General features: G+C 34.0%; 1 protein-coding gene across 1 annotated transcript; it reads left to right on the plus strand.

The window, feature by feature from the left end:
* Nucleotides 1-393: 393 nt before the first annotated feature.
* Sln (Silnoon) lies at nucleotides 394-27,457 on the plus strand. Its single transcript, XM_065512148.1, has 5 exons — nucleotides 394-636; nucleotides 21,779-23,381; nucleotides 23,443-24,009; nucleotides 26,865-26,991; nucleotides 27,060-27,457. Exons 1-5 carry the CDS (start codon nucleotides 607-609, stop codon nucleotides 27,445-27,447), a joined length of 2,715 nt encoding a protein of 904 aa, XP_065368220.1. The 5' UTR covers nucleotides 394-606; the 3' UTR covers nucleotides 27,448-27,457.
* The last annotated feature ends 474 nt before the right edge of the window (nucleotides 27,458-27,931 follow it).

The following is a 27,931-nucleotide window of genomic DNA, read 5'->3' on the forward strand; positions in this document are numbered from 1 at the left end:
AAGACAAGTATACGCATTATTTTCTAACCCAATAACCCAGCAAGTCGTTAAAATAATAGACTCCTTCGTCAACACTTCACAAATATGTTGCCATAAAATAATAACAAAAGCATTTTTCTCAACTTTTTTTAAATTTTCTTCAATTTTTTTTTTCGTTTTGTTAAAATTTCTAATTTTATTTTGAAACCTTTAAAGAAAAACAAGTGCCAAATATTTATAAAACCTTTTTATTAACCACAAACTACGACCAATTGTTGTCTATTTGCAACAAGCCGCAGCATCAACGCACTTGGTGCGCCTCAAGTGGTGTTTGTCGTCAACTCAATTCGTAATTTCGGACTAAGTGTGTTGTTTTATTAGAGAGTGTATAGGACTAAAGAATAAATCAAAAAAAAAAAAAATACAAATACAAAGTAAATTTTCTTTACGCGTGAATTTTTCAATAAAAACCCACAAAATTCCGCCGTTTATCGCATTTGCGTTTGCGAAACTATTTTCTGGCGGCCTCAAGCGTAGCAGATTTAAACCAATGCATTTAGGTTTGAAACATCAAAAACCAACAAACAAAAAACATCATAAACGTTTTTCCGGCAGCAGTAAGCGAAAATGTCTTTATCCCGAGAATTTAATTTACAGGTAAGTTTTATTAACTATTTAACATGTGTACTGTTAAGTTTTTACCTTTAAAAAACAGTGGTTTATTTATTTTAATTACAAATAAAAGCGATCAATAGTTTAAAATTTGTAACAACTCTTTATTTAAATTTACAAAACAATTTAAATAGTGACTTTCTTTTAATCTACACACTTTATAATGTAGAATACACTGGTAATACAGTTAATGTTACTTCTAACAGCGCCTATGATAAACTAATCTTCCTGCAACCGTTACCACTATTTATATACAGTGCCATCTTCCAGCAGTTTCAACAATTATCTTAACGTACAAAACTAGAATGTTTTATTTCTACAAGTTTTAGCATCTTTAATGTTAATGTTATCAGCTTAAACAGTTAATGTTATCAACATTGTTGATAAGTAAAAGTTTCGAGCACGAAAATATTTATAAACATGCTGAATGTTGCAAGCAGCCGTTACAGACCGTTAAATTCATATCGTTAATGCAACTTCGTAACACTGCTCCCCCACTTAAGTCTGTTCATCACGAATAGGCACAGATTCACCTTTCCCGTTGGCTAATCGTTCCAGATGTACGACCTTCATTTTATATCACGGGCTCTAATTTTTCTGTATTCTGTAGACCACGTCGTTTAATCACTATGTAAGGTCCATCCCAATGGTTACTGCTCGATCGTATCTGGCTTTAATTTTTTTGTTGGGTATTTTAATCCGCCTGCACTCAGATTCATCGCTATCCACTCAAATAGGGCACCCGAGTTGTACTGCTGATGTTGTTCACGTCTTTTGGCTACAGCTTGTTGACCGAACCAATAGAAACGTTGTTTTATCTATTCTAGAGTTTTTGTGGCACCGAGATGACTACCACTCACGGAACTCCTTCATTACTTCGTTGATTTTAGAGGCCAGACAATTTGCCCTCAGCATTTCCCATATACGGCAGCCATTTATCAACAGGAGACTGTTTCATAGACCCCAATATGATTTAATCAATGGGCTTTCATCTGAGATTTCATTGCGACAAGGACTTCTTTCAGGTATTATTCTTGCCAGTCGAACATTAATGACGCATTCCTTTTCTTCGAACTCTGTACTCAATTTGTCCTCTTGGGTACATGGTCTTGAGATCCATATCACCAGGTTTTTCATCAGAAGACAGCTCCTTCTTTCCATTTTCCCTTACTTGGTGCTTTGAAGTTACGCTGAATGTGAGCGACTTTACAGTTGTAACATTTGATACTGACTCTGCTATCCTTATCATCTAATGCCTTCGTAACTGTATGTTTAAGAGCGTTCACCATATTTCCCCTCTTCCCTGCTGCGTAGAGACGGTTTCTGCAAACTATGGATCCTGAATACCCATCACAAATCTTAAATTTGTCCATCAACGGATGGTTTTCGCCTGAATAAGACAGGCGAAGTCCTGCAGCGTCTCATTGCCTTTTTGCACTCGACCACGTAATTCCATTCGGTATATTTCTATTCATGTGTTTGCTACCATATTTACGTTACAGAGCAGCCATTATGTCTTCATAATTATTCCAGAAGCTCATTGTTAAGCATTCTAGCACTTCTGTTGCACTTCAAGGCCAAAATCAATTATGTAGCTTTTTCTTCATTGTTTCATAAATTTCTCTTGGCAAACTGTATCAAAATGGAACTTGAAAACAGTAGGGGCCTTTGTTTTACTAGAAGTTTCTGGAATAATTCGCACCTGTCCATTTTGGCATTGAAGATTATTCATCTTTATTTTAAGAGAATTATTTATGAGAACGGAGTTTTTGAAAATGTATAAAAAGTATACACTTTGGATAAAGACAAAAACAAACTGCCTAACTGGAAAATAATTAAAATTGTCCCCTTAAAAATTTATTTTCAAACTTCAGTTGCGACACGGATTAACATTTGACTCACCTTTTTAACGTTGCATTTTTATACCAAGTGTCATTCTAATCTCATCCGCACTCCTCGAAATTCAAAACAAGTAAAAAAAACACCGTAATATACATAGATGACTTTTTCGTGACGTTGCCACAAATTCAAGAAATTTCCCACCGTAGGTGTTTTAATATACTTATGTTTGACTTTTTTATCTTTTTCGGAATTCCAGCTAAAAACAACTATAGTATGTATGTATATAAAATTCCCTCTGACTGACTCATCTACCTATTACAATTGCCCACAATATAAATTTCGTAATAAAATTGTTATTTTACTTACAATGTACGTAAATATGTTAGTATGCGTGTTGGTAGATGTGTGCTGATTTTTTTACAAGACTTGTGAAAGTTTTTCAAAATCTTTAACATCATGAACAGTACTTTGTTTTTATTAATATTGGGAATTTTCTCTTAATGACAATAAATAAATTTTTATACCCTACACTGGGTAGGTGCAGAAGACATTATTTATTGGTTTATGTGTAATAAAGGACGGTTCAATAAGTCCGTGCCCGCCCCTTAACTCAAAGGGCAACACTGCTCCTGTCAAAATTTGTTTTGTTCAAATTTTGACATTTGAATTACTTACTGAGATGTTAATTATTTTTATGATTTCTGTTAACAAAAAAACCTTATTTCTGATATTAATGTCCATTGAAAGGATAATCTTATATGAGGACTATATTTACAATACTTGGTAATATTTTTTTATTACAATTAATCAGAGATTTATATTAATTGCAGTGATTTTAAATAAGCGATCACTATATGGGGTCTATGGTCAAATATGGAGCGATTACTACAAAATCTAGTATGGTTTTGATGTAAATTTTATTATGCTTCCAACTTATTAAAGATATTTATGAGCGTTAAAGTTTGTTTAGTTAAACTAATATCCTTCAAATTCAGGAAAAATTTCGTGGCCTTGAAAATTTCATATGTATTTTTTATTTATATTTTTCGCTTTTATATCCGAAGCGTATGAGTAATATCAAACCAATTATAACGAGTGTAATCTAATTACTCATACGTTTTTATACCCTTCGCCATGAATGGCAAGGGTATGTATAAGTTTGTCATTCCGTTTGTAATTTCTACATGTTTCATTTGCGAACCCACAAAGTATATATATTCTGGATCGTTATAGATAGCGAAGTCGATATATCCATGTCCGTCTGTATGTTGAAATCAACTTTCCGTAGCCCCCAAATAACTAACATACATGAATCATACATCAATATATCGGGAATTTCTTCGGCTCGGTTGCTATTTAAAATCAGTACACAAATGGCTGATATATAAGGAAAAACCCGGGACAACCTCGATTTTTGCAAAATCGGGAAAAATATTTTTTAATCCGAATTTTTTTTCAAAATCTTTTTCAAAAAAAAATAAAAAAAAAAATTTAAATTAAAACTTAAAAAATAATGCGGAAAAAAATGTTTTAAAAACAATTTAAAAATAATTTTAAAAAAATTAATTTTGTTTCAAAAAAATATTTTTAAGTATAATTTGGTGAAGGGTATATAATTCCCAAATAGTTTATGTGAATTTTAATATAAGATATCTAAGAAAAACATGAACAAAGAAAGCTGGAATCGAAGTCCCGATCTACTTATACTTTGCTCCCGGGTAACAAAGCATAATTAGACGAGGCCTAAATTCTTACTTCGTACTAATACCGTAGGCAAAGAATAACACCGTAGGTAAAATCCATAGGAGAGCCGAACAATTTATCTCGTCGGATCGTACTCATTAGCTAGTTAGCCGACGAGAGCTGAAGATACGGTTTTGTAACTATATTTAGTCGTTAGCCGAAGCATTTATCTCGTCGGATTATACTCATTATCTAGTATTAGCCAATAAGTTGTAGTTAGAGAGCTGAATAATTGATATCCTCGGATTGCATCCATAAGCTGTATTTACCAATAATTAGTCGTTAGCCGACCGAGAGCCGAAGCGTTTACCTCGTCAGATTCTACTAATTAGCTAGTCATAGCCAATAAGTTGTAGTCGATGAGACTGAAGAATTTATCTCCTCGGATTGCATTCAGAAGCTGTATTTACCAATAATTAGTCACTAGACGACCGAGAGCCAAAGCATTTATCTCCTACAATTAGACGAGGACTTACTTCGTAATAATACCGCATTTAAAATCCGTAGTTAGCTGACCCAGAGCCGAAGCTTTTATCTCATCGGATTGTACTCGTTAGCTAGTGCTCATTAGCAAATAAGTCATAGTTAGCCGATGAGAGCAGAATAATTTATTTCCTCAGATTGCATTCATTACCCATAATTAGTCGTTAGCCGACAGAGAGCCTCCGGTCGGATTGTAACCAGTCGCTAGTCCTAACTTATAGAGCCAACGAATTCATCTCCTTGGATTGCATCCGTTGCATTTACTTTATAATAAATCGTTAACCGACCGAGAGCCGAAGCGTTTATCTCGTCGAATTCTCTATTAGAAACTTCGCCCATTAACAAACATATTCCAAAGACACAAGACAGCTCTGTGGTATAGGAGATTTCAAAGGAAGCAGACCTTTGAAGAACTTGGACAGACAAAACATACCCCGGATGGAAATAAAAGCTGCAAAAAAAACCCATTTTAGTTTAATTTTTCGGAACATCCAAATTACTGTCAGAGCACGATATTGCATTGAAAGCGATATATGTATTTAAAAATTTTATTTGAAATATCCATCATCGGGATAAATATTCTACAATTCTTAATTATTCTGAATAAAATTTCATTCCGAATAAGTTAATTGAAAAAAGTTGTTATGCACAAAGTTCATATAGAAATTACTGCATTGGGATTGTGTAGTGTGACCAATCCAGGTGTAGGGTTAATATATTATCTGACCTGTCTTGGTCATCTATACATTATTACCTTTTAATTAATGAATAGAAACTAAGAAGTTTTCGATTAATTTAATGGTTTTTGTAGACGATTATTCCATAAAACCTTTGTCATAGAACCACATTAATAAATCATTAAACAATTAAATAAATGTCGTGGTAAAGCAATTAGACACACTTACATATTTGACGTATTTTATGAATGAAAAATAAACAACTCAACCAAGAGCACACACTTAACAACTCAACGTACTTGTAAATTTATATGAAAAAGTCGTAGGTACTTTTCCATATAAGAATTGTACATATGTATTTAAAAGGCTTACGTAAAATTGTCCACATATTATATGTATATGCAGCATGTTTCATAAGGATTTTCCTAAGGAAATCGATAAAGCATTTGTGTTGGTGTGAGTCTTGCAACAGTTTAATGCATGCAGCCAGCCCTTCTAACTATAAAAGATGAAATAGAATTTATATCACGTATACGCAATGATGACCTCAATATGATGTTGATGATGATGCTGAATTTGTTACAATGTTTCTTTCTTTTCACATGGCCTAAAAGTGTTTATCTTTTGCCTTTTGTGAGCAAGTGTGTGTCTGGTACATAACCGGCGGGAAAAATTGGTAGGACTTTACTTTGTAGGCCTTCTAAAAGAAGGCATTCTATAACATCCAATACTCAATCTACTCTTACTTCTTGCCGAAAATGATCTAATGGGTGTTTTTTAGAACTTAGAACTTGAAAATGTAAAAAATAATGTAAATTTTAATAAAAAAAATGGGTTTATAATGATTTTAGGCCTCTAATAACACGAATAATGTTGTCTTCCAAGGCGTCAATTGTTGCTGCTTTATGAGCATAACGCAGTTACTTCACGTGGACCCACAGGAAATAATAGAGAGGAGTGAAATTGCACGTAGCACCTTCCTGTTGAAAACACATCTCGGCCGGATCATTTTGAAACAAAAAATCATTGATCATGGTGTTGTAACGATCCCTACTGACATTAACGCGAGATCAGGTTTCATTTTATTATGTATACCGCGTTTTTCTGGATGTAATGGAGTCTGAAGGGTCTGCTGTGGATTGGTCTCAATCCATATGCGGCAATTTTATTTATTAACAAACCTGATAATCCAAAAATAAGCCTAAACGCTGAACACAATTTTGAGATAAAACAGTCGTCTATAAACTGCACGAATTATTAATTTTCAAAGTAAATTTGGATAATTTGGTAGCGTTGTTCAAGCGTCCATCTATTCATGATGATTTGCCACAGTATACTGATCATGAATGTCAAAAAAATTACAGTTCGACAATTAACCCTTTCGCAAGATCTATAGATTTTGCTTCTCTTTCTAAAAGAGCATTGCAAAAGAAAGTCTAACAAACCTTTATTTAAAATTCAAACATGGTTGATTTTGGAATTAGTTCTATATGTTGTATCTCTATAATAAAATGAATTTTGCTGTCTTTATTTTAAAACTTTACATGAACCCAGAAAATCTTGTATAAAATTGTATGTTGTGAAATTTGCGTGAAATAGCTTTTTATATAAAAAATTACATACATGATTCATTAAAGTCCATTCATTAGGTTTTATGTTGAATTCATTAAGAATATTTTCCTTACTAACACTATTTTAAGGGTTGCTTCAGCACACCTTCAATAAGGCTTTAATTTCAGGCACTTTAGTAGAAGGCATTACGCGGAAAGTTTCCTTAGAGGCCTTCAATGCAAGACCTTCTAATATACCTTATTAACCCTTTAGGGATTTAATTTGTGGAATTGTAGAAAACACTTGTATAACACAAAGCGTTGTTGCAGCCTGAACATATCATCTTTGTACACTTTTCGATACCAAGTGGACCAGTATGCCAATAGAACATACTGTCTAATAAAATAAAAATGGAGAAACTCGGGAAATATTTGGACCCTCTGATGTCAAAAAAAAATCTGGAGCAAGATGGGTAAAAATGTGGAAAATTTAATTTCCAAATACGAATATCTCCTAAGTTATAAAAGATAATTGATAGATACGAAAGGTTTTTTCGGATTCCAAACGAAGAATTAGAATAATTTGTGCGGCCGTCTTCCAAACTGCTCAAAATTCAACAATGCACGATGGGGCAGCTATATGGTGACTTGATAAATGGCGATAAATGAAAAATGCGGTTTAAAAAATAAATGATATGTCATTGGAAAGAGGAAACTTTTCTACGTATAGTTTGTTCAGAACATTTTTTTTCAAAGCTTTGGTTTAAGAGTAGCGTATATTTCATTTTAATATCTATTAAAAATGGAATTACACCTTAATATTTGATTATTAAAATATCCTATTCATTGTTGAATAAAATAGTTTTTTGTATTAATAATATTGATATATGTTGTTGGGAACTGATTTGTGATCTTTTTTTAAAGAAATTATGAATGCACGTATTTAAATTTTGGTAAATTCCGAACAAACTATTATTATAATTTTTATACCCTACACCACCATAGTGGGGAGGGTATTATGCGTTTGTGCAGACGTTTGTAACGCCCAAAAATATTAGTCTAACACCCACTTTAAAGTATACCGACTTAGAATCACTTTCTGAGTCGATTAAGCGATGTCCGTCCGTCCGTCTGGCTGGCTGGCGCAGAGTACAGGTCGCAATTTTGAAGATATATCGATGAAATTTGATACATATTATTTTTTCGGCTCAAGGACCAATCGGTCCATTATTTCACTTTATCGGACTTTATCGGTCATAAATGTTTAATTTATATATGTATCTCCACAAATTCCGCTCCAAATAAGTTTTATATACACAAAATTCATGTCACAAAATTTTGTTACGATCGGTCCATAATTAGTCATAGCTCCCATATAGACCCGCTTCCGAAAATCACTTTAACGTGCATAAATCGCTCAAAAATGTTGTTAAACACACAAAATTCAACATAGTTAACTTTAATATAGACATAAATCACACGACCTAATTTCATGGTGATCGGTCCATAATTGGTCATAGCCCCCATATAAGGCCCACTTCCGAAAATCACTCAAAAATATAAATTATTGAAATTTTAAAAGACAAATGTTTTTGCTCTTTTACTTAGTGTAGGGTATTATAAGGTTGGGCTGGACCGACCATACTTCCTTACTTGTTTTTACTTGAAAAAGTTCTTGGAAGTAAAAAAGTTGTATAAATGCGAAAAATGCCCATAACTATTTGATATATATCCCACTCGCATCCCACTAGAGACCAGAGCCTTTGTGCAAATTTCATCCTGATCGGAAGACATCGATTTCAAAAGTTGATTCACTTGACACGAAATGCCCCATATATATTTTGGTGCCAGAAGATGTGGAAGAAAAGAAAACATAAACGATATATTTAACTTTCTTCTCATAAATTCAGATTCAGATAATGTAATTTAATGTATTTTAAATGACTAATAAAATAATTACAAAAATTAAAAAAAAAAATTAAAGTTTTTTTTTATTTCAGAATTTTTCATTTTATTTTGTTCGGTGGGTTATAATATTTTTACATATTTGAAATCTAGAGAAAATTACCTTTTCAATGATACCAATAACTTAGATCAAACCCCAGTGGTTGATTTATCGCCCCTTTTAACATATATTTGCCCCTATGTGCAATGTTGTGAAATTCATTGTCAAGCTGCATGAATACGCTGGCATGCACCGTTATGATTCTATTCAAATATTATAAAGAACTCTTAAACATGGTTTAGGAGTTATTTACATAAGAAATTGTATTGAAAATAAAGAAAATACGAAAGTTTGAAAATTGCTGGTACGTATTATCCCAGTAGTCCCGAAGGCCTAGGCTCCCAATGACACACCGTGTAAAATTGGAACGATTTTGCAATGTGGCTGGGTGTCCCCGAGTCTGCTAAATAAGGCCTTTTAGAAGGCTTATTTACTGCGTCTATCTCTTTTTCCGCTGGGTAAAATCACATGTAAATTGTTTACTTATATACATATACATACATATATTTATACATACACAGGATATAAAAGATGTTCATGAACTTTCTGAAACGACAGCGAGAACTAGAAAAATAACCACACTACGAAGACACACCGAAAAGTATTTTTAAAACATTATGTTGGTTTAACATAATTTTAGTTTCCTTTCAATATTTCTATCCTTCAAAACTGGACATTTTTTTTTAGCAATGTCCGCATTATTGAAATCTCCTTTAAAAATTAAATGAATTGAATTATGCTTGTATTTGAATCACAGAATATTTATTTCTTTAATACTTAGTCTGAATAAAAACAAAAGCTGTTTATTTTAATTGAATGTAAAAGGACATTTCACCACTGCCTTGATATTAAATTGGCAACTTGATTAATGATTAAGGAACACAAGTTTTGTAATAGAACAACAACAAAAGTGCATTAAACATCATTGGTTAAAAATTTGTTTGAGTTTAAAACAAAATCAAGCGCATACTCACCACTTACACTCATGTTAAGTATGTCTCTCTCGCTCTTTGAAAAATTTGCATAAATCTCCAGTTGATTATTTAATTTCACGCAATCTCTCTATCTTTGTGTTTCTCTTTATCTCTCTCTCCCTGCTGCAGTAACTGCAGTTGTTGTAGAAACATATGTTGCTTCCGTTATCCTTTGTAGTCCATTGACTTTGGTTCTTCCTATATATGAGGCTAAATATGCTGACGATACATATGCTGATGATGATGACTCTGCTGTTTCCATTGTTTGTTTGTTGTCATATGCTGTTTTTATTTTCATTTCATCCATTTTCTATACATCTAATACATCTAGTTTCTTTGTTTATGGTTGACCTTTCGTTTGAACATGACCTAATGATACTTACCCATACATTTTTGTATGCTTTACTTACATGCATAAACATGACTATGAGTGAAGGTATGTATTTGTAAATTGTGTAAACTTAGTCATCAGATGTTTTAGCCAACAACAATAACAATGTTTTTTTTTTTGGAAAGTATCTTTGGGGTGAAATGCAGTTTTGTTTACGTTTACAGGTCAAAGGTTCTTGGGTCACGTTCCTTATTTTTTTTTAGTTACAATGCAGTGTGAATTCTGCTAAAGATACTAAATAATTGTTACGAGCGTGTTTGTCCCCATAAAAAACAAATACAGTATATAGTTTGATAATGACCCTAATCTCAATTTCTTTTGATATTTATGAGAGTATTGTACACAAAAAGTTTTCACACTCGTTTGAGTGTAATGAGCTTCATGTATTTTTCTTTTCTATTTTGCATTAATTTACAACAAACTTGTATGACCATGACCGAATTCATATTGGTTGTCATATTCTGTTAAAGTTTGTTTTGTAATGTTGCTGGCTATTTGGAACTTGTATCAATGAACATTTAGAAAATGTATACTAGTTATTATTAATATGTATGAAAGTAACTTTATTTAACTTTTAAAAATTATCCGAAAATCTAATCGGCAATATTGCCGAATTTTATATACCCACCACCAATATAATACGGCCACCGACTTATCTGATTCACCCGATTTGGTTAAATTTATATTTTCAATTACTTGAAAATATAAGTATTAAATTTCAGCTTGCTAGATTCATTTAAATGTTTTTTTTCTTTCTTCCATTACCCCCCTTGGGGGTATTGGGCTTTATCAAAGCATCTCCATCATATACGATTTGTTGCATCAGATTTACGCGTATTTCCCATGTGAGATTGCACTGTCCTAGTTATTGGATTATGGTGCGTCTCCATGTACGATGTTGCCATTACATCCAGTCTTTTTGTTATTTTGTATCAGTTTTCGTTAAACGTTTGTTGTTCCAGCTAAGTAGATGATTGGTCTGCTGTAGCTGGTCTAGGATAATGGGCTGACATCTGTCGTTGCCTAAAACAACGCACGCTGTGGTGGGGATCCTTGCTAATCTTTGATTCCTACCTTTTTTTTCAAGAGGGTGGCGGGCTGCCTGACCTTTGCTATGATGTTATTCTCTTTTCCATGAGGAGGGGTGGTCCGGGGTCTTCTTGGATGGATTGTTTAGGGAGGGGTTAATTTTTAAAAACTCGAAAATCATGATGAAAATTTGTCGTTTTCTACCAGGGGTCGAACCTGGGGTGCTTGGTTTTCACAAAAACAAAAAATCTATAGTGTTTGTTCGTACAAAGTTTTTCATATATTTGGATTCTAAGTTAGCTATTAGCAAAAGCTATTTGTACTAAATTGCCCATTTACAATAACAAACATTTCTGAACATCAGAGAATACTTGGGGAAAACTTCATTGTATTTATACGGAGGCCTCTTCTGGTCATTTCGTTCACTAAAATATTAAGGTTTTGTTGGAGAGATTCCACGGATTTTGCAAAAATAGTCACGACATCTGCGTATGCTAACATTCCAAAGTTCCAATTTCCTACCGCCATTGGGATAAATGAAAGTCTGCACGATTTGATTACGTCATTCATCAGTATTATAAACAAACATGGACTTAGTATATAGTCTGATTCGTCTAATCAATATGTTGAAAGCTTTCTCCAGGTCTATAAACCAGCAGTGGGTTTTCCTATTAAATTCAATGGTTTTTTCCGAAATTTGTCTAAATGTGAATATAAAATCTTGGGTTCCACGATTTTGTCTAAAACCATATCGTTCCTCTTCAAGTTGATGTTCTATCTTGCTCTTCGGTCTTTCGGTGAGAATTCTCAAGTATATTTTTCTCGTTGCAGTAAGAAGTGATATACCTGCTGTGATTTTGGCATAGCTGGTTATCTCCCTTCTTAAAAATAGGGTTCAATATTGTTGCTGGGAATTGTTCCCTGTCTCCATGCCGCATTGAAAACGTTGCGTAGCAGAATATGTCCATCTTCACCAATGTATTTCAGAAGTTCTGGAGCTATACCATAATGTCCAGCAGCTTTAGCCAACTTCATTTTGCAATGTGCATTTTAGAGTTCATCCATTGTTATTTGGCCAGGATCTTCTTCATCCTCCGGAAGTATATAGTTTTCTGCTAAATCTTAAAGTTCTCATTTTTTGCTTCGGATAAATTTGATTGGACAGTTTTAGGGTCTTCTAAGGTTTCTAAGGGTTCTGTTAAAAAGTTGTTCTTCTTCCAAAAAACGTCCAAACTCTTCTCGTACTTCTGCCTTTGACAATCGGACTAATTCATTAACTTTTATACGTTGTTCTTTGCAGTAGTCATATATTTTCTCAGTGGTTTTATAACTTAAATAGTTCTTGCATCTCATTTTCTTTTTATTTACTTCCTCATTATAATCATCGTTCCACCATTTAGTGGCTTTGATATGTCATGCTTCACCGCATACTTCTTTCGTAGAATCAAGTATTATGTTTTTAAATTCGTTCCATATGGTGTGTACGTTTTCAGATGCTATATATGGTCTGGTCATACTCTTTTCAGACAGATTTCAGATTTTAGTTTTGCCATCTTAATGTAAGTCTTCAAGTTCCGTCTTCGACTTTTCCTATGTGTCGACTTTTCAACTACTTACTTTAAGTAGTACCAGTAGGTAATGATAACTCCCTATCTCTGGTCCGCGTTTTACACAAGTTGGTTCCTGCTTATGACATTATAGTCTATAACAGACTTTTCGTTTCTCGAGGATTCTTCTCTTGTATATCTGTGGATATTTGCAGAGTTGCAGCAGACTGGTACCGTTGTTATTTAGTTAATTTTCTCCATATCTGTCTACAACGTTTTTATATTTTTCGGGATTGTTGCCGACTCTTCCGTTGAGATCCCCTAGCAGTATAATATCTGTTGTTATATCTCCAATTACGTTATGGAGTGTGTCAAAGAATCTATCCTTTTTCTTACGCGTTTTCATCTTCCGTTGGTGCATAGGCTACAACCTGGTCAGCAACTTATGTATTTCCCTCCTTGATATTAAAAGACATAATTCGTTCATTTATGAATTTCCATTCGCATATGGATTCTTCCATTTCCTTATGGATTAAAAATCCAACCCCATCTCTAGCTCTGTCATTCATTGCTACTTCTGAGTACATTAGGTCGAAACCATGCTTAATAATCTCACATCCTTGTCCCTTTTTCTTTGTTTCGGTTATGACAAGGTATTTAACATTAGTTTTCTTGATTTCGTCGATGAGCTCAGATTCCTTACCATATTAATACTTCTTAAGTTACATGTTCCGTAATTATACCCTACACCACCATAGTGGGGAGGGTATTATGCGTTTGTGCAGATGTTTGTAACGCCCAAAAATATTAGTCTAACACCGATAAAGTATACCGATCGACTTAGAATCACTTTCTGAGTCGATTAAGCGATGTCCGTCCGTCCGTCTGGTCGGCTGGCTGGCTGTCCATGTAAACCTTGTGCGCAGAGTACAGGTCGCAATTTTGAAGATATTTCGATCAAATTAAAACTGGCTGAAATCGGTAGACTATTTCACCTAGCCCCCATACGAATGTCCTCCCGAAATTGGACTTTATCGGTCATAAATGTTTAATTTATATATGTATTATTCCGCTCCAAATAAGTTCTATATACACAAAATTCATGTCACCAAATTTTGTTACGATCGGTCCATAATTAGTCATAGCTCCCATATAGACCCGCTTCCGAAAATCACTTTAACGTGCATAAATCGCTTAAAAATGTTGGTAAACACACAAAATTCAACATAGTTAACTTTAATATAGACATAAATCACATGACCTAATTTCATGCTGATCGGTCCATAATTGGTCATAGCCCCCAAATAACCCCACTTCCGAAAATCACTCAAAAATATAAATTATTGAAATTTTAAAAGAAACATTTTTTTGCTCTTTTACTTAGTGTAGGGTATTATATGGTCGGGCTTGACCGACCATACTTTCTTAGTTGTCTATAGTCCTATTTCGTTGCCAGGTCGGTAGTCAGTTTTTCGGGCCATTGTCATTCATTTTTATACCCTTCACCTTCGTGAGAAGGATATATATAAGTCTGTCATTCCATTTGTAATTTCTACATTTTTCATTTCCGAGCCTATAAAGTATATATATTCTGGATCCTTATAGATATCGGAGTCGATTAAGCCATGTTCGTCTGCCCGTCCGTTTTGAAATCAACTTTCCAAAGCCCCCAAATAACTTACATACACGATTCATACATCAATATCTCCGGAATTCTTCCGGCTCGAGAAAACCGGTCCACAAATGGCTAAGATATAAGGAAAAAACCAGGACAACCTCGATTTTTTCTTATTTTTTATCTATATCTGGATATCAAATGATATATATTTCAAAGGCCTTTGCAATGACGTTTATAATACCATAGTAAGTTGGACCTACGATGGGTCAAAATCGGAAAAAAATAAATATATAAAAATATAATATAGTTCTCTTACTTGTTTTTATACCCTACACCACCATAGTGGGGAGGGTTTGTGCAGATTTTTGTAACGCACAAAAATATTAGTCTAACACCCACCTTAAAGTATACAGATCGAGTTAGAATCGCTTTCTGAGTCAGAGTTAGAATCGCTTTCTGAGTCAATGTCCGTCCGTCTGGCTGGCTAGCTGTCCATGTAAACCTTGTGCAGGTAGCAATTTTGAAGATATTTCGATAAAATTTGGTACATATAATTTTTTCGGCCCAAGGACGAAGCCTATTGAAACTGTCTGAAATCGGTCCATTATTTCACCTAGCCCCCATACAAATGTCCTTCCGAAATTGGGCTTTATCGATCATAAATATTTAATTTATATATGATCTGCACAAATTCCGCTCCAAATAAGTTTTATGTATACAAAATTCATGTCACCAAATTTTGTTACGATGCATAAATCGTTTAAAAATGTTGGTATACACACAAAATTCAACATAGTTAACTTTCATATAGACATAAATCACACGCCCCAATTTCATGGTGATCGGTCCATAATTGGTCATAGCTCCCATATAAGGCCCACTTCCTACTTGTTTTGTGTAATTGTTGTTTGAATTTGGAGAAGTCATAATCATCATTAGCACTAACTGAGCTATACATAACACTGTTACCGAATCATACGATGGTTCTTACAAAATAACCCTAAAATCATGCAGCATGTAATTGTTTATTTATATTAAATAACTTTTGTTTAAAATGTGCCATCCTACAAGTATCCAGCAGTTCTGGGTGACTGTCCCGCACTATTGTTTTTACCTATCACTTAGGATTACCACTAGTCACTTTAATAGTTACGTGACTAGTGACTTTAACATGTGCGTGTCCTATTGACCCTACATAGATTACAAATAGACTGTCTAATATCAGGTTCGAAGTAGTCGACGCACTGGATTCACATACCGGTAACATAGAGTCAGATACCTTACGAAATACCTAACTGGTTACTTTATTAGCTACATAATTAGTTTAACGGGTGTTAAACGGAAACTTATTGATCACAAATAGTCAGTTAGAAAGACATCTCCTAGAGGGTCCAATAACCGATTGCTTGTAAAAAACCTTTCTCCGACTACTGCCCAATGGATTACTTCTGGTGGGTAAAATAACTAAAGTGCAGTACAAAATAATTATGTCCACACGAGAAAAATTCATAAGTGGACAAGAAATTGTACGCTAAGTAAACAAGTTGATGGCTAGTCAGGACTTGTTGGACACACTTAAGTGACAATTGACTTCACTCTATATTACATGGGATGTATAAAGTAACCAATTGACTTCTCTCTGCACTGAAAAGATCGCATACGTGTCAAATTACCCAAAATATATAAACTGGAATCAGCCAAGAGTTTAGACATTAGTAAAAATTACTGTCTCTAAGGGATACATTGAGAATTTGTAAAACTGCTAGGTATATTTTATACCATTGTATTTTATAAATACAATATTCTTTGTACTACCAACATGAGAGATCACCAACAAATTAAACAAAAGAGCAAACTGAATCATTTTTTTAATTTTGTTTAAAACGAAACATTACACGAAATAATTGAAACCAATTTAATAAATAATCATAACAAAGAAATTAACAAACGTAACGATAAAACACGCAAACCTCCTAAAAGTTGGCAATAAAAAATATTGTCAATATCCCACACATCCCCCATCTTCCTGATCCTAACAACAATTTCAACTAATGCAAAGCGAAGGAGAAGAGTTAAAGAATAAATTATTGTTACTACGTCTTATTGAAAGTAAATTGATGTCTGCACATGTACTCAGGCAGTCATTCGTATTTGCTATGGAAACATAGGTGCATTTGTACTGACGGTTTTAGAGTAGACAAAGATAATTAAAAGTAATTCACTCGTACTAGATGTTTCTTTATTTTTTTTTAATAAATAAATAAAATTACGTCATTTTAATGCCAATAAAAATAAGTAGTTAGTAATCTGAATCGAAATGATAGACTTATAGTAATTTAACACTAACTAAATATACAATTATAGGAATTTTGTTATTCTAAGGGCGGGTATTTTTATTTGCAGATGAAATGCCAATTAATAATTATAATAGTTAATCTAAAAATTAATCTAATATAACGTTAATTTACTATGATGTTTTTAGTTCTAGTTTAAACTTCGTAGTATTGCCATACACAACATCAGTAAATGTCACATTTTGTAATCAAAATAGTGAGTAATTTCTGAATAAGAAGAAGAACATTTTAAATCTTCCTTAGCGGAATGATCCATTTTTTATGTTTTCCTACACAAATATTTTTCCACCAGCTGGTTGTACTTTTTGATTTATTTAAGAGATTAACTCGCCAATATTCACCGCTTAAACTAGGAAATAAAACAATATTATCGACGACCCAAAAAACAGATTAAACTTAATTTTATCTTCAATATTCAAGTCATAATCCAGCCCTAACGTAAAAGTTCTTTCTTAAGCGCTTCCTATATTTAAATTTAAATAAAACAAAGTATGTGTGAGATAACATCGAGGTTTTTTATTCGTTTGAAAGGTCTATCGATGTCATTTGACGGCGCGCATCCGAAATGTTCAATTTTCCACGACTCGGGCTTACCGATGGCATGACTTATGTTGGCTTTGAGGGCCTCTGTAGATAGTGGCTTATTCGCATAGACCTGATACTTAAGAAAACCCTACAAGAAAAACTTTGACGGGGTCAAATCGCACGATCTCGGTGGCCAGTTCACATCACCTCCACGTGAAATTATCATGCCCACAATGTGGCATAAGCTGTGTTACACGTAGTGCTGCCCTGTTAAAAACACATATCATCAAATTCAGACCAAAATATGTTAATAATCATCGACATATAGCGCTCGTCATTGATGGTGATGACCAGGCCAGTGTGATCTTGGATCTCATGTGGATGGTTATCATCCATAAATGGTACTCCACGTAAAATGTGGGAAGCACGCGGAGTGTTGCTCGAACAAAACACCCATTTTGATAATACAATATTATCATTTGCACGTTGTGATCAACGCTAGTCCATTATCATTTGGCAAAATAAACTGAATAAAATTGGAAAGATGTAGCTTCAATAATATGACCGCTATCTACTTCAAAGTTCGGAAGTCGCTGTTGGAAGAACCTTTATGTTGGAAAAACTACAGCAAGTTTCCTGCTTATAGCTTAGTGAATTAACAGAGAATTATGTGATAGGTTCCTCAGGCTTATAAAAGGGATAAATTGATACATTTTAAACAAAATAATGTTGAATTTACTAGCAGTGGGAAATTTTTAGTCCTTACTGAACTAAATGTTTTATCTCAGTTGCCCATGATAGAGTAATAACATTGGATGATACGATTGCAGTTCTAATGACACGCAGATTACCCAGTAAGCATGGAATCAAACATTTAAAATATAAAGTTTTTTTCACCCTCTTCAAACTATTAAGAAAACTTTAGAAATATATACATGTCTTTGGAAAAGACACTGTTTTGAAATACTATCAATGTATTCAGAAACGTTAAAATTTGCGATAAGCTTTGATTTCAAATCATTCTTGATTTAATATGTACTGTATCTCCAGAATTTAATTTACATGACCGGTTGTTCAAATTACTTTAAAAAGACTTGTTTTAAGTGTGTAATACCTCGAAAGAGAGAATAGAAACAGAAAATTAATCCAATCATACTCATCCTCATTATGACAACATCTACAGTAGTCATTATAAAGCAGTCAATGCAAGTGGCACCAAACCAATGTCCAATGCTAGTCGACACTAGGTTACTAATCGCAGAAGATATGAGAGATCATTCCAATTCCAATCGAGTTACGAAACCCATATCGTATTGGCGCATGCAGGTTAATTTGACCACCTTTTCTGGCCCAAGTCAAAACATACACGCCCAGTGAGTGATTTGCAAGAGGAGCGTGGAATGCCACAGAAGTTATCAAAATAATATTCGTGTAATATGGCACTCTCCCTTGCATCCGATATATAATTTACATCAATATCCCCGTGTCGTTTCGCCATTTTATTCAGAAAAGGCCGGCATTCCACTCAGTAATTTAATATCAGCTTTATGAACTTTAAAAATTCTATTCATCATTAAGCGTAAAAAGGAATTTGATTCAAATCAAACTGAGAAGAGAGCTCTGAAAATCATTCAGAGATGAAGGGACCAAATTATGAAGATGGGATTTGGAATACAATAATCAACATTGTCAGGGGTGATAGAAAGTACCTCTATTATCAACACATGTCCTCTCATCCGCTGATCCATTTGCCAATAGTACAGAGACTGATCGCAGTCTAGATCTTCTGTTGTTAGATATAATTGTAATTGAAATATGGAGTTTTACTACTTATATTGAGTGTATGACTTAAATTTTTTCCAATTTTTAGCTTTCATTTTGAAATATTTGTAAATATATTCCGAGCCAAAAGAACTGCTCATCTTTTGAACGAATCAAGACAATTTCGGATACTCTGTTTCAAAGTGAAGCGTATCCCAGAGAGAGCGTTCTGAATCAATCGAAACAAATAGGCAAAACTTTCGAACCACTTCATTCTAAATATTTTGTGGCCGAGCGTTGTCATGATGGAATATTACGGTTTCATGTCTGGTCGTTTTTCTGCCAATGCTCGTTTCAAATGAATCAGTTGCGTTCGGTACAGGTTCCCTATGATGGTCTGGCCAGATTTTAGCAGATCATAAATACAGAACATTACCTTAGCACCATGGGTTAAAAAATATTTTTTCGATTTCGACCGATTGCAGGTCCAACTTACTATGGTTTTATATACGTCTTTGCAAAGGCCTTTGAAATATCTATCATTAGATATCCATATTGTCTATATTAATAACTTAGTAATCCAGATATATGTAAAAAATAGGTCAAAAATTGAGGTTGTCCTGGTTTTTCCTCATATCTCAGCCATTTGTGGACCGATTTTACTGATTTTAAATAGTAAACTTCTCGAAAGCATGTCTGACAGAATTATTGAAGATTTGGATCCCGAAGATATCTGTGGTGTTCAGAAAATTGATTTCAACAGACAGACAGACGGACATGGCTTAATCGACTCCGCTATCTATAAGGATTTATGGTGTATTACGGAATTATCTATCGAAGTATGCAAAAAACTAAATTTTGGAAAAAAACGAGTTGGGGCGTTTCTATATTAAGGTAACGATATACCCATCTCACAAAGGTGAAGGGTATAAACACGCTGCCAAATTAAAATCAGAAATGCAGAATTATTAAACATTTTTTGGATTAATGAATTACACAGAATCTGAAGAACCTAAAACAAAGTCGGTGGGAATAAAAACTACGGAATTGGAACCATTCCGAACAAAAGAGTTTGCGATTTGGTTAAAATTTTCAGAATGTGCGTTTTATTGACACAATAATTGGCCCGAATATTGTTTAAAAACAAAAACAAGTAAGAAAATATAGTCGGTCAAGCCCGATACCCTACACCAACAAGATGATTATAAACAGTTTTCTTTTAAAATTTATATGGGAGCTATGACTAATTAAGGACCAATCCCCACAAAATTAGGTGGCAAGTCTTCTGTGTATATGAAACTTATTTGTATTGAATTTTATTTGAATACCAACATTTTTAAGAGATTTACGCCAGTTAAAGTGATTTTCGGCCCACTTATATGGGAGCAGGGACTAATTATGGACCTTAAAAACTTATTTGTGCTGAATATGGTTTGGATATCTATATAACTAAGAAATTAATGAGAGCTTGACTGTTTTCAGATAGGGCAATCGTATGGGGGCTAGGAGAAATTATGAGCCGATTATTACCAAATTAAATAGGCTTCGTCCTTGGGACATTAAAGAAACTTCTACCAAATTTTATCGAATTATCTTTGAAATTGCGACCTGTAGTTTGATTACAAGGTTTACATGGACGGACAGACGGACTCAGAAAGTGATCCTGAGCAGATTGGTATACTTTATGGTGGGTGTTGGGACAATATTTTGGTACGTTACAAACATCAGCACTAACCCAATATACCCTCCCCACTATGCTGGTGTAGGGTATAAAAAAATAAGTTTGCTTTCAATTCATAGTGCACATTGTCGAACTTACCATTCAATAGTTGTAACTGCAAGGAATTTTGACAATTATTATTGTTGCCATTGCAGATTATATACATAGTTCTTGGTTTTGTTGTATTAAATATTTAATTTATTTTCTACTTTGAAAATGTTTTATTATTGTTGTTAAATCGATTAAAGTTTATTTACAATTTTCTTTTTTTGTTTCTGAAAACAAATACGATGGCTGTTTTGAGCAGGTACTTTTGGAATCACTTATTATTGTTGTTGTTATTGTTGTATTAGTAAATAAAGATGGCTGTTTGATTTTCTGACTAATGACGAAGGAAAATAACTAATGTTTCCGTTTTAAAACGCCAATTTTTTACGCTAAAATCAAGGTCAAATTTATAAGAAATATAAAGAAGAGAAGCCTTGAAATATGTACTTCATACCGATATACTTATAAAAAAGGGAATTAAGAAATAACAAAAACAACAATGAGAAAGCATTAATGCCAGCAGTTGACAGTTTGTTAGCAAATAAATGTGGGTGTTGTTGTTTGAATAATAACAACAACAACAACTCACAAATATACATTTTCGCTGCTGCTGGCTTAAAGGACCAAATAAATAGTGGCACCATATTAGAATTTTGTGATAAAGAGTGGGAGAGAAAAAAGAGGAAAGGGCAAGATTTAACAAGACATTAATTTCATCATAATTTCGGTTTTATTAAAATTATTTAATGTTGAGCACAATTTTTGTATAAATAACATTTTATTTAATCACTTGTTAATGTATTTAATTATAAGATATCACTAATTGGTTAATTTGTGTTGCTTTTTATTTGCAATTCCAGGATTCACGGGGATCGATGTACTGCGCGAGTGAACCGGACCCAATTGGTCGAGTCCAGTACCAGTCGGGAGGGATCATTTACTCCAACAACAGCAGCAGCATTGGCCAAGCGACTTTCAACCGCCCTCATTCTGCACTTGAAGGTAATTCCACCGAAATCATTGAAGTCGTCTGTCAGCCACACTATGCCCGAGAAGAAGACTTGGAGCGGGAGCGAGAACTACCCATTGTTGCCTGTTCACAGCCGCCAGTCCCCTCCCTACTCACCGAGTGTCAGCAGTCAAGTGGCTCCCTCTTCTCAATTGTCTCAGCACCGCCGGTACCGTTGGCCGAGTTGGATGTCAAGCAAATGGATACGCTGGGTGTGGGCCTACAGCCGGGAATTGGCTATGGTCTGCAAATGGGCGGCAGTGCACAAAACCCTTTCATTACCACTCACTCGAATGTTTCGATCGCTGATGTTGCCGCCTCGGCCCCGGGTTCGGCCACGTCTACCATACCCCGGCGTCCGGTCACCCTACCCATCGATCAACCCTACTGTCCGGCGCCAACGAGTCGCACGTTGCATGCCAGCCTGCTGGAACATCAGATATCGGAAATTGAAGAAGATGACAATGAAAACTTATTAACGGTCTCAAGCATTACGGCACGGCCCTTAATTGCCAAATCCCGTGAATTACGCTCGAGTCGTAATTTATGCAGCAGTGCCGGTAAACGGAAACGTGGCAAAGGCGGTCATAAATTGCCCGCTGGCATCTCGAATACACCCAGCAATACGGATTCGAGGGCCAGCTCTGGTCATCCGCCATCATCACGTTCTTCAATCAGCACTGATCCGCCAGATGGCGGCTATGGTTGGTTTATTGTATTCGGAGCATTTTCGGTACAATTTTGGGTAGCGGGTTTGGTGAAATCCTACGGAGTTTTATATGTCGAAATCATGGAAACATTTCCCAGTTCTACAGCCACTGTGGCCTCTTGGATACCAGCCATACTCTCGGCTCTGTGTTTAGCTTTAGCACCGCTCTCCAGTGCACTCTGTCAACGTTTCTCTTGTCGCACCGTCGTTTTTATAGGTGGTCTATTCTGTGCCCTCGGCATGTGTCTAAGTTACTTTGCCACCAGCCTGGTGCATCTACTCTTTACCTTTGGCATTCTTACGGGCATAGGTGGCGGTCTTTCCACCACTCCCGGCATCGTTATAGTCTCCCAGTATTTTGATAAACATCGGGCTTTAGCCAATGGTATCTGTGTTTCGGGTACCGCCACGGGCAGCTTTATTTTGCCTGTGCTCATTAAACATTTGGCCGAGAATTTCGGTTTTCACGGCACCATTTTAATATTGGGTTTCTGTATGCTGGACGTCTGCTTATCAGCACTGCTGTACAGACCTTTGGAGTCGTTTCACACCGACGACGATAAGATCGAAGAGGAGGATGCTACAAAGCCTCTAAATGATATAAATCCTAGCAACATTGATATGTTAACTAATTCAACCTATTTGGATACATGTGATGACGGTTTGAATACTAAGTTCATAGAACACTTATTTATGGAGGAGTCGAAAAATCGTTTAAATGATTACTACAATAATAAATATAATGGTAAGTAGTTGTTACATTAATTAATTAAATAATGGAGTTTAATATATATTTGTTATTATAGCTTCTGAAAAATCTGTTCCTAATTGTGCTCAAGAGAGCGATGATGAGGTGAAGGACATAATTGGCGAGACAACCTTCATCAAACCCATGAAAAAAGTACGTAGTTCCGGCATCATGCACTCAGTCGAAGACTTAAGCACCACCTCGACCTGGGTGTATCGCAAAAACTCCGGCACTGATTCAAATCGTGCTTCCCGTCGTCGTCGCAATGTTTTTGCCAACGATGAAATTATTTCAAAGATACAGGCTCATTTGGAAAAACCTCTCTCACCACCCGCCGTTGTAACACGTGGCCTCAGCAAAAGCATGGAAATACCCACACCTGCCAGTAATATGAGTGAAATCAAGTCGTGCGATAAAGAACAAGACGGCAGTTTAGTGGGCGCCAATTCCATAGAGGAAGATGTCGACAGTGTACGTTTAACCTGTATCGAACGTATTGAAATCTATTTGGATATCAGTTTATTAAAGGATCCAACATTTATATTGATGTGCTTGTCGGTGACTCTAATGTCGGTGGGATGCCCCTATATGTTGTACTATTTACCCGCTCATGTTATATCAATTGGTAAGTGATAAAAGTATAGTTTTGAGTGTTAAGGAAGTATTTTAAGACTTCCACAATTATAGTTCTTCAGATATTCCAGTTTTGGTTAGACTTCATGCACTGATATACAGTTAGAGGGATTTCACACTGATAGTTCTTCAGATATTCGAAAATAACTATTTACTTTGTATGTGTGGTGTCACGCCCATTTAACCAATTCCGCCCATTTTGAAACAATGATACAGAAGTTTTACGGCTTTCATAGTTATATTTTACCAGATATTCCACAATAACTATTTACTTTGTATGGGAAGTGCCACGCCCACTTGAAATTTCAAAACAGAAAGCAGCCTATTCCTTCCAGTTATAGGAATAAACAGACATACTTTCATTTCATGCAATATTTTTGAAGAACGGAGTTTTAAAGTGGCATATTTTTGAATCTAATTGAGATATTGACTTGAAATTTTTTTTGTGAGGTCAAAAATTATCTTATCTATACAAAATTAATTCGGAACAAATGTAGATCAAGTTGCTCCTAATATTGCAATCCTATTAAAATTTTGATGCAAATTTTCGTTTTAGAAACTCAATAAATATGTAATATGTAATAAAATCTTTATTTATTAACAAACCTCAAAGGAATTTTCAACGTTTTTCACATTTGTCATTCTAAATAACAAAATGTAAAAACTTGTCGAAAGGTCAAAGGGAATTCCGCAATTCATAAAAATTGGAGCGAAAATCCCAAAAATTTTTGCCCATAGAGTCTACATTTCCTTAGGGGCTGCGAAAATGCTTTGGGGATAAATAGGAAATACAGAAGGGTTTCCAAAATGTGGTCCAAAGTTGAAATTTTTATAAAAAATAGGTCAAATTCCGAAGGGCGTAGAGGCGACACATTCAAAAAATAGGAAATGTTTTTTATATCAAAATGTTCTCCGTAAAGATACCTTACAGAAAAACATACAATTTTTATACGTTCTTAAAGAAAGTTTTTTTAATAAGAAAAGAGTTAAGTCACATTTTCTCCCAAAAAACAGCAAAACTCTACTATTTCATTTTTTAATTTTTAAATTGATTATATCAGAGACCAAAAATAACTGCTATTCAATTTTTTGAGACTGAAAAAGTTAGGCATAAATCAATGAATAATTTTTACGTTTTCAAATAAGAGTTATTTATAATAAATATTTTTTTTCGTTGCTCATAACTTTTATTTTCGATTTATATTTTTTTACGTTGCTCATAACTTTTATTTTCGATTTGTATGGTTTTAAGTTGCCTAATAAGAGTTATTCTAAAGAATATATTTTTTTCGTTGCTCATATCTCAAAAGAAGTTTCTTTCGTCACCTTGATTGCATTTTATTAGTACATACATTGTATTTAACCTTTAAAGTCACAAAAAATAAGCTTGGTATGAGATTGATGGTTTTTATTGTGTGTTTTTTAATTATGAAGAATTTTGTTTCACAATCAATGTTTTAGCAAACGCATTGTCCGCCAAGTTGCACCTTTTCTCAGTCAACAAAATACGCAAAGCAGAAAATGCTCTTTCAACAGAAAGCCGTTTAGCCGGCAGTGCATAGACAATATGAACTAATTTATTTAAAAATTGCAAAAGTATCCTTTTTCTCTTCCTAATATTGCAACAAATCGGCTTCTACGTCCAGTCTCATAGGTTTAAAGCTCTCTATTTCAGCTATAGCTGCTAATAACTCTCGCGATGTATTGCCTATGTCATCTTCTGAAGATAAATCCACTTCAAGTTCTCTAATTGATGTTCCGAACAACGATGACGTATTTAGATTCGTCACTCAGAAAATCGGATATTGGTTGAAGTGGAGATACTTCAGGTGAAATTAAATCGAAAATAAAAGTTATGAGTAACGAAAAAAAATATTTATTATAAATAACTCTTATTAGGCAACTTAAAAAAATAGAAATCGAATATAAAAGTTATGAGTAACGTAAAAAAATATTTATTATAAATAACTCTTATAAGGCAACGTAAAAACATAAAAATCAAAAATAAAAGTTATGAGCAACGAAAAAAAATATTTATTATGAATAACACTTATTGAAAAGCAAAACTTATTTTCATTGAGAATAACTATTATTTAAAGAAACAAAAATTTATTTCTACAATATAACAGTTATGTCAAAATTTGTTTAGATATTTCTTATAACAGTTATGTCTTTGGATTATATTGATTGATATTGCTCTGAAATCTTTTACATAAAATTGGTAAATTCCAGTTCATTCGGTCCAAAAGTACGGCCTATATTTTTAAAAAAGTGGACCAAGGTATATTTTTAAATTTCAATTTTCAAATGCCTATAACCTGGAAATTTTAAGAGATAAATAGCAAGACCAATCCGATCGCTTTCCAAATGGCTGATATATAAGGAAAAACCCATTACAACCTCGATTTTTGACCTATATCTGGATTACTAAGTCAATATAGACAATATGGATATCTAATGATAGATATTTCAAAGACGTTGCAACGACGTGTATAAGACCATAGTAAGATGGACCTACAATGGGTCAAAATCGGAAAAAATATTTTTTAAACCGAATTTTTTTTCACTAAAAAAAAAACAAAAAACAAAATAAAAAAATTTAAATTTAAAAAAAAAAAATTTAAATTTAAAATGACAATTTGAAATTTTTTTTTTTAAAAAAATGAAAAAAACTACTTGGAAAAAAAATTTGTTTACCTAAAATTATTAAAAAAAAATTTTTTGAAGTATAATTTGGTGAAGGGTATATAAGATTCGGCACAGCCGAATATAGCTCTCTTACTTGTTATATATAGATTCAATAGAGAGTATTTCTTTAACTAGGTTTGTTCCACTCTTTCATTACAGGTTACAATAAAAGTGAAGCTGGTTATTTGGTAACCGTTAGTGCTGTTTTAGATCTGGTTGGTCGCTTAGGTCTAGGATGGCTCTCCGATTTACAATTATTCGATCGCAGGAAGACCTACGTATTTTGGTAAGTAATTTGAAAACAATTAATCCCAATACAATAAAAATTAACTAATAAATCGTATTATTATTTAGTATATTGGGAGCTGGCATCGCTGTACTCACCATACCCTCGGAATACACCATTTATCTAGTGGGTTTATCGGCAGCTATTTATGGTTTCTGTTTAGGCAGCTGGTATGTTTTGATGCCAGTTCTATTGGCTGATATTTTCGGCACCGATCGCATTAGTTCCAGTTACGGTTTAGTACGCATGTTTCAAAGTATTGGTGCTATATCAGTGCCACCTTTAGCTGGATTCCTGCGAGATTTATCCGGCAGTTATGCTATTGTGTTTTATTGTATGGGCTCCTGCATGGTATTGGGCTGTTTGCCGCTACTAGTTTGGGCCGTCTTAGATTGTCGAGAGCGTAAGCTATATGAAGACAATGATAACAATGAGGATACATCATCGGTATCTTAAATTTGAAAACATTATAAGAAGAAAATAATGAAAAACAAACTAAACAAAACACATTTGGTAAAATTTTTAAATTGAATTATTTATTTTAGTATTTAGCATGTTTGCGCGTATTTAGGTAAAACATTTTTAAAATAGCTGCAATTGATATTTTGTATTCGCATTCATATTAGAACCCCAAAAATAATAGTATTAGATGAAATTGTTAAAAGTAGATTCTATGCAAAGATATAAAAAAATACAATTTAGTTGCTGCTATCATTACCCAACTATATAAGAACTTATAGATTTTAAATAGCATTTATCTTTAATCAAGCTGAAAAATTTAAAACGCCGACACTAATTTATAAGACTTTGCAAAGAGAGCTCCAGAAAAAATTGAAGGCGTGAAGAAAAAATATTTTGATTATTAAAGGAATTTGGTGAACTGTACTTATTATATAGCTTTATAAAGACCAACGTTGCTGTTGTTAGCTGAAAAATTACC

The sequence above is a fragment of the Calliphora vicina genome, chromosome 5 (genome assembly GCF_958450345.1).
Source record: "Calliphora vicina chromosome 5, idCalVici1.1, whole genome shotgun sequence".
Classification (NCBI taxonomy): domain Eukaryota; kingdom Metazoa; phylum Arthropoda; class Insecta; order Diptera; family Calliphoridae; genus Calliphora; species Calliphora vicina.

Coding starts and splice junctions, on each gene's coding strand:
- Sln (XM_065512148.1), top strand. CDS start 607: ATGTCTTTATCCCGAGAATTTAATTTACAG. Junction 24,010..26,864: donor CGCTCATGTTATATCAATTG/GTAAGTGATAAA, acceptor CTTTCATTACAG/GTTACAATAAAAGTGAAGCT. Junction 26,992..27,059: donor AGGAAGACCTACGTATTTTG/GTAAGTAATTTG, acceptor ATTATTATTTAG/TATATTGGGAGCTGGCATCG.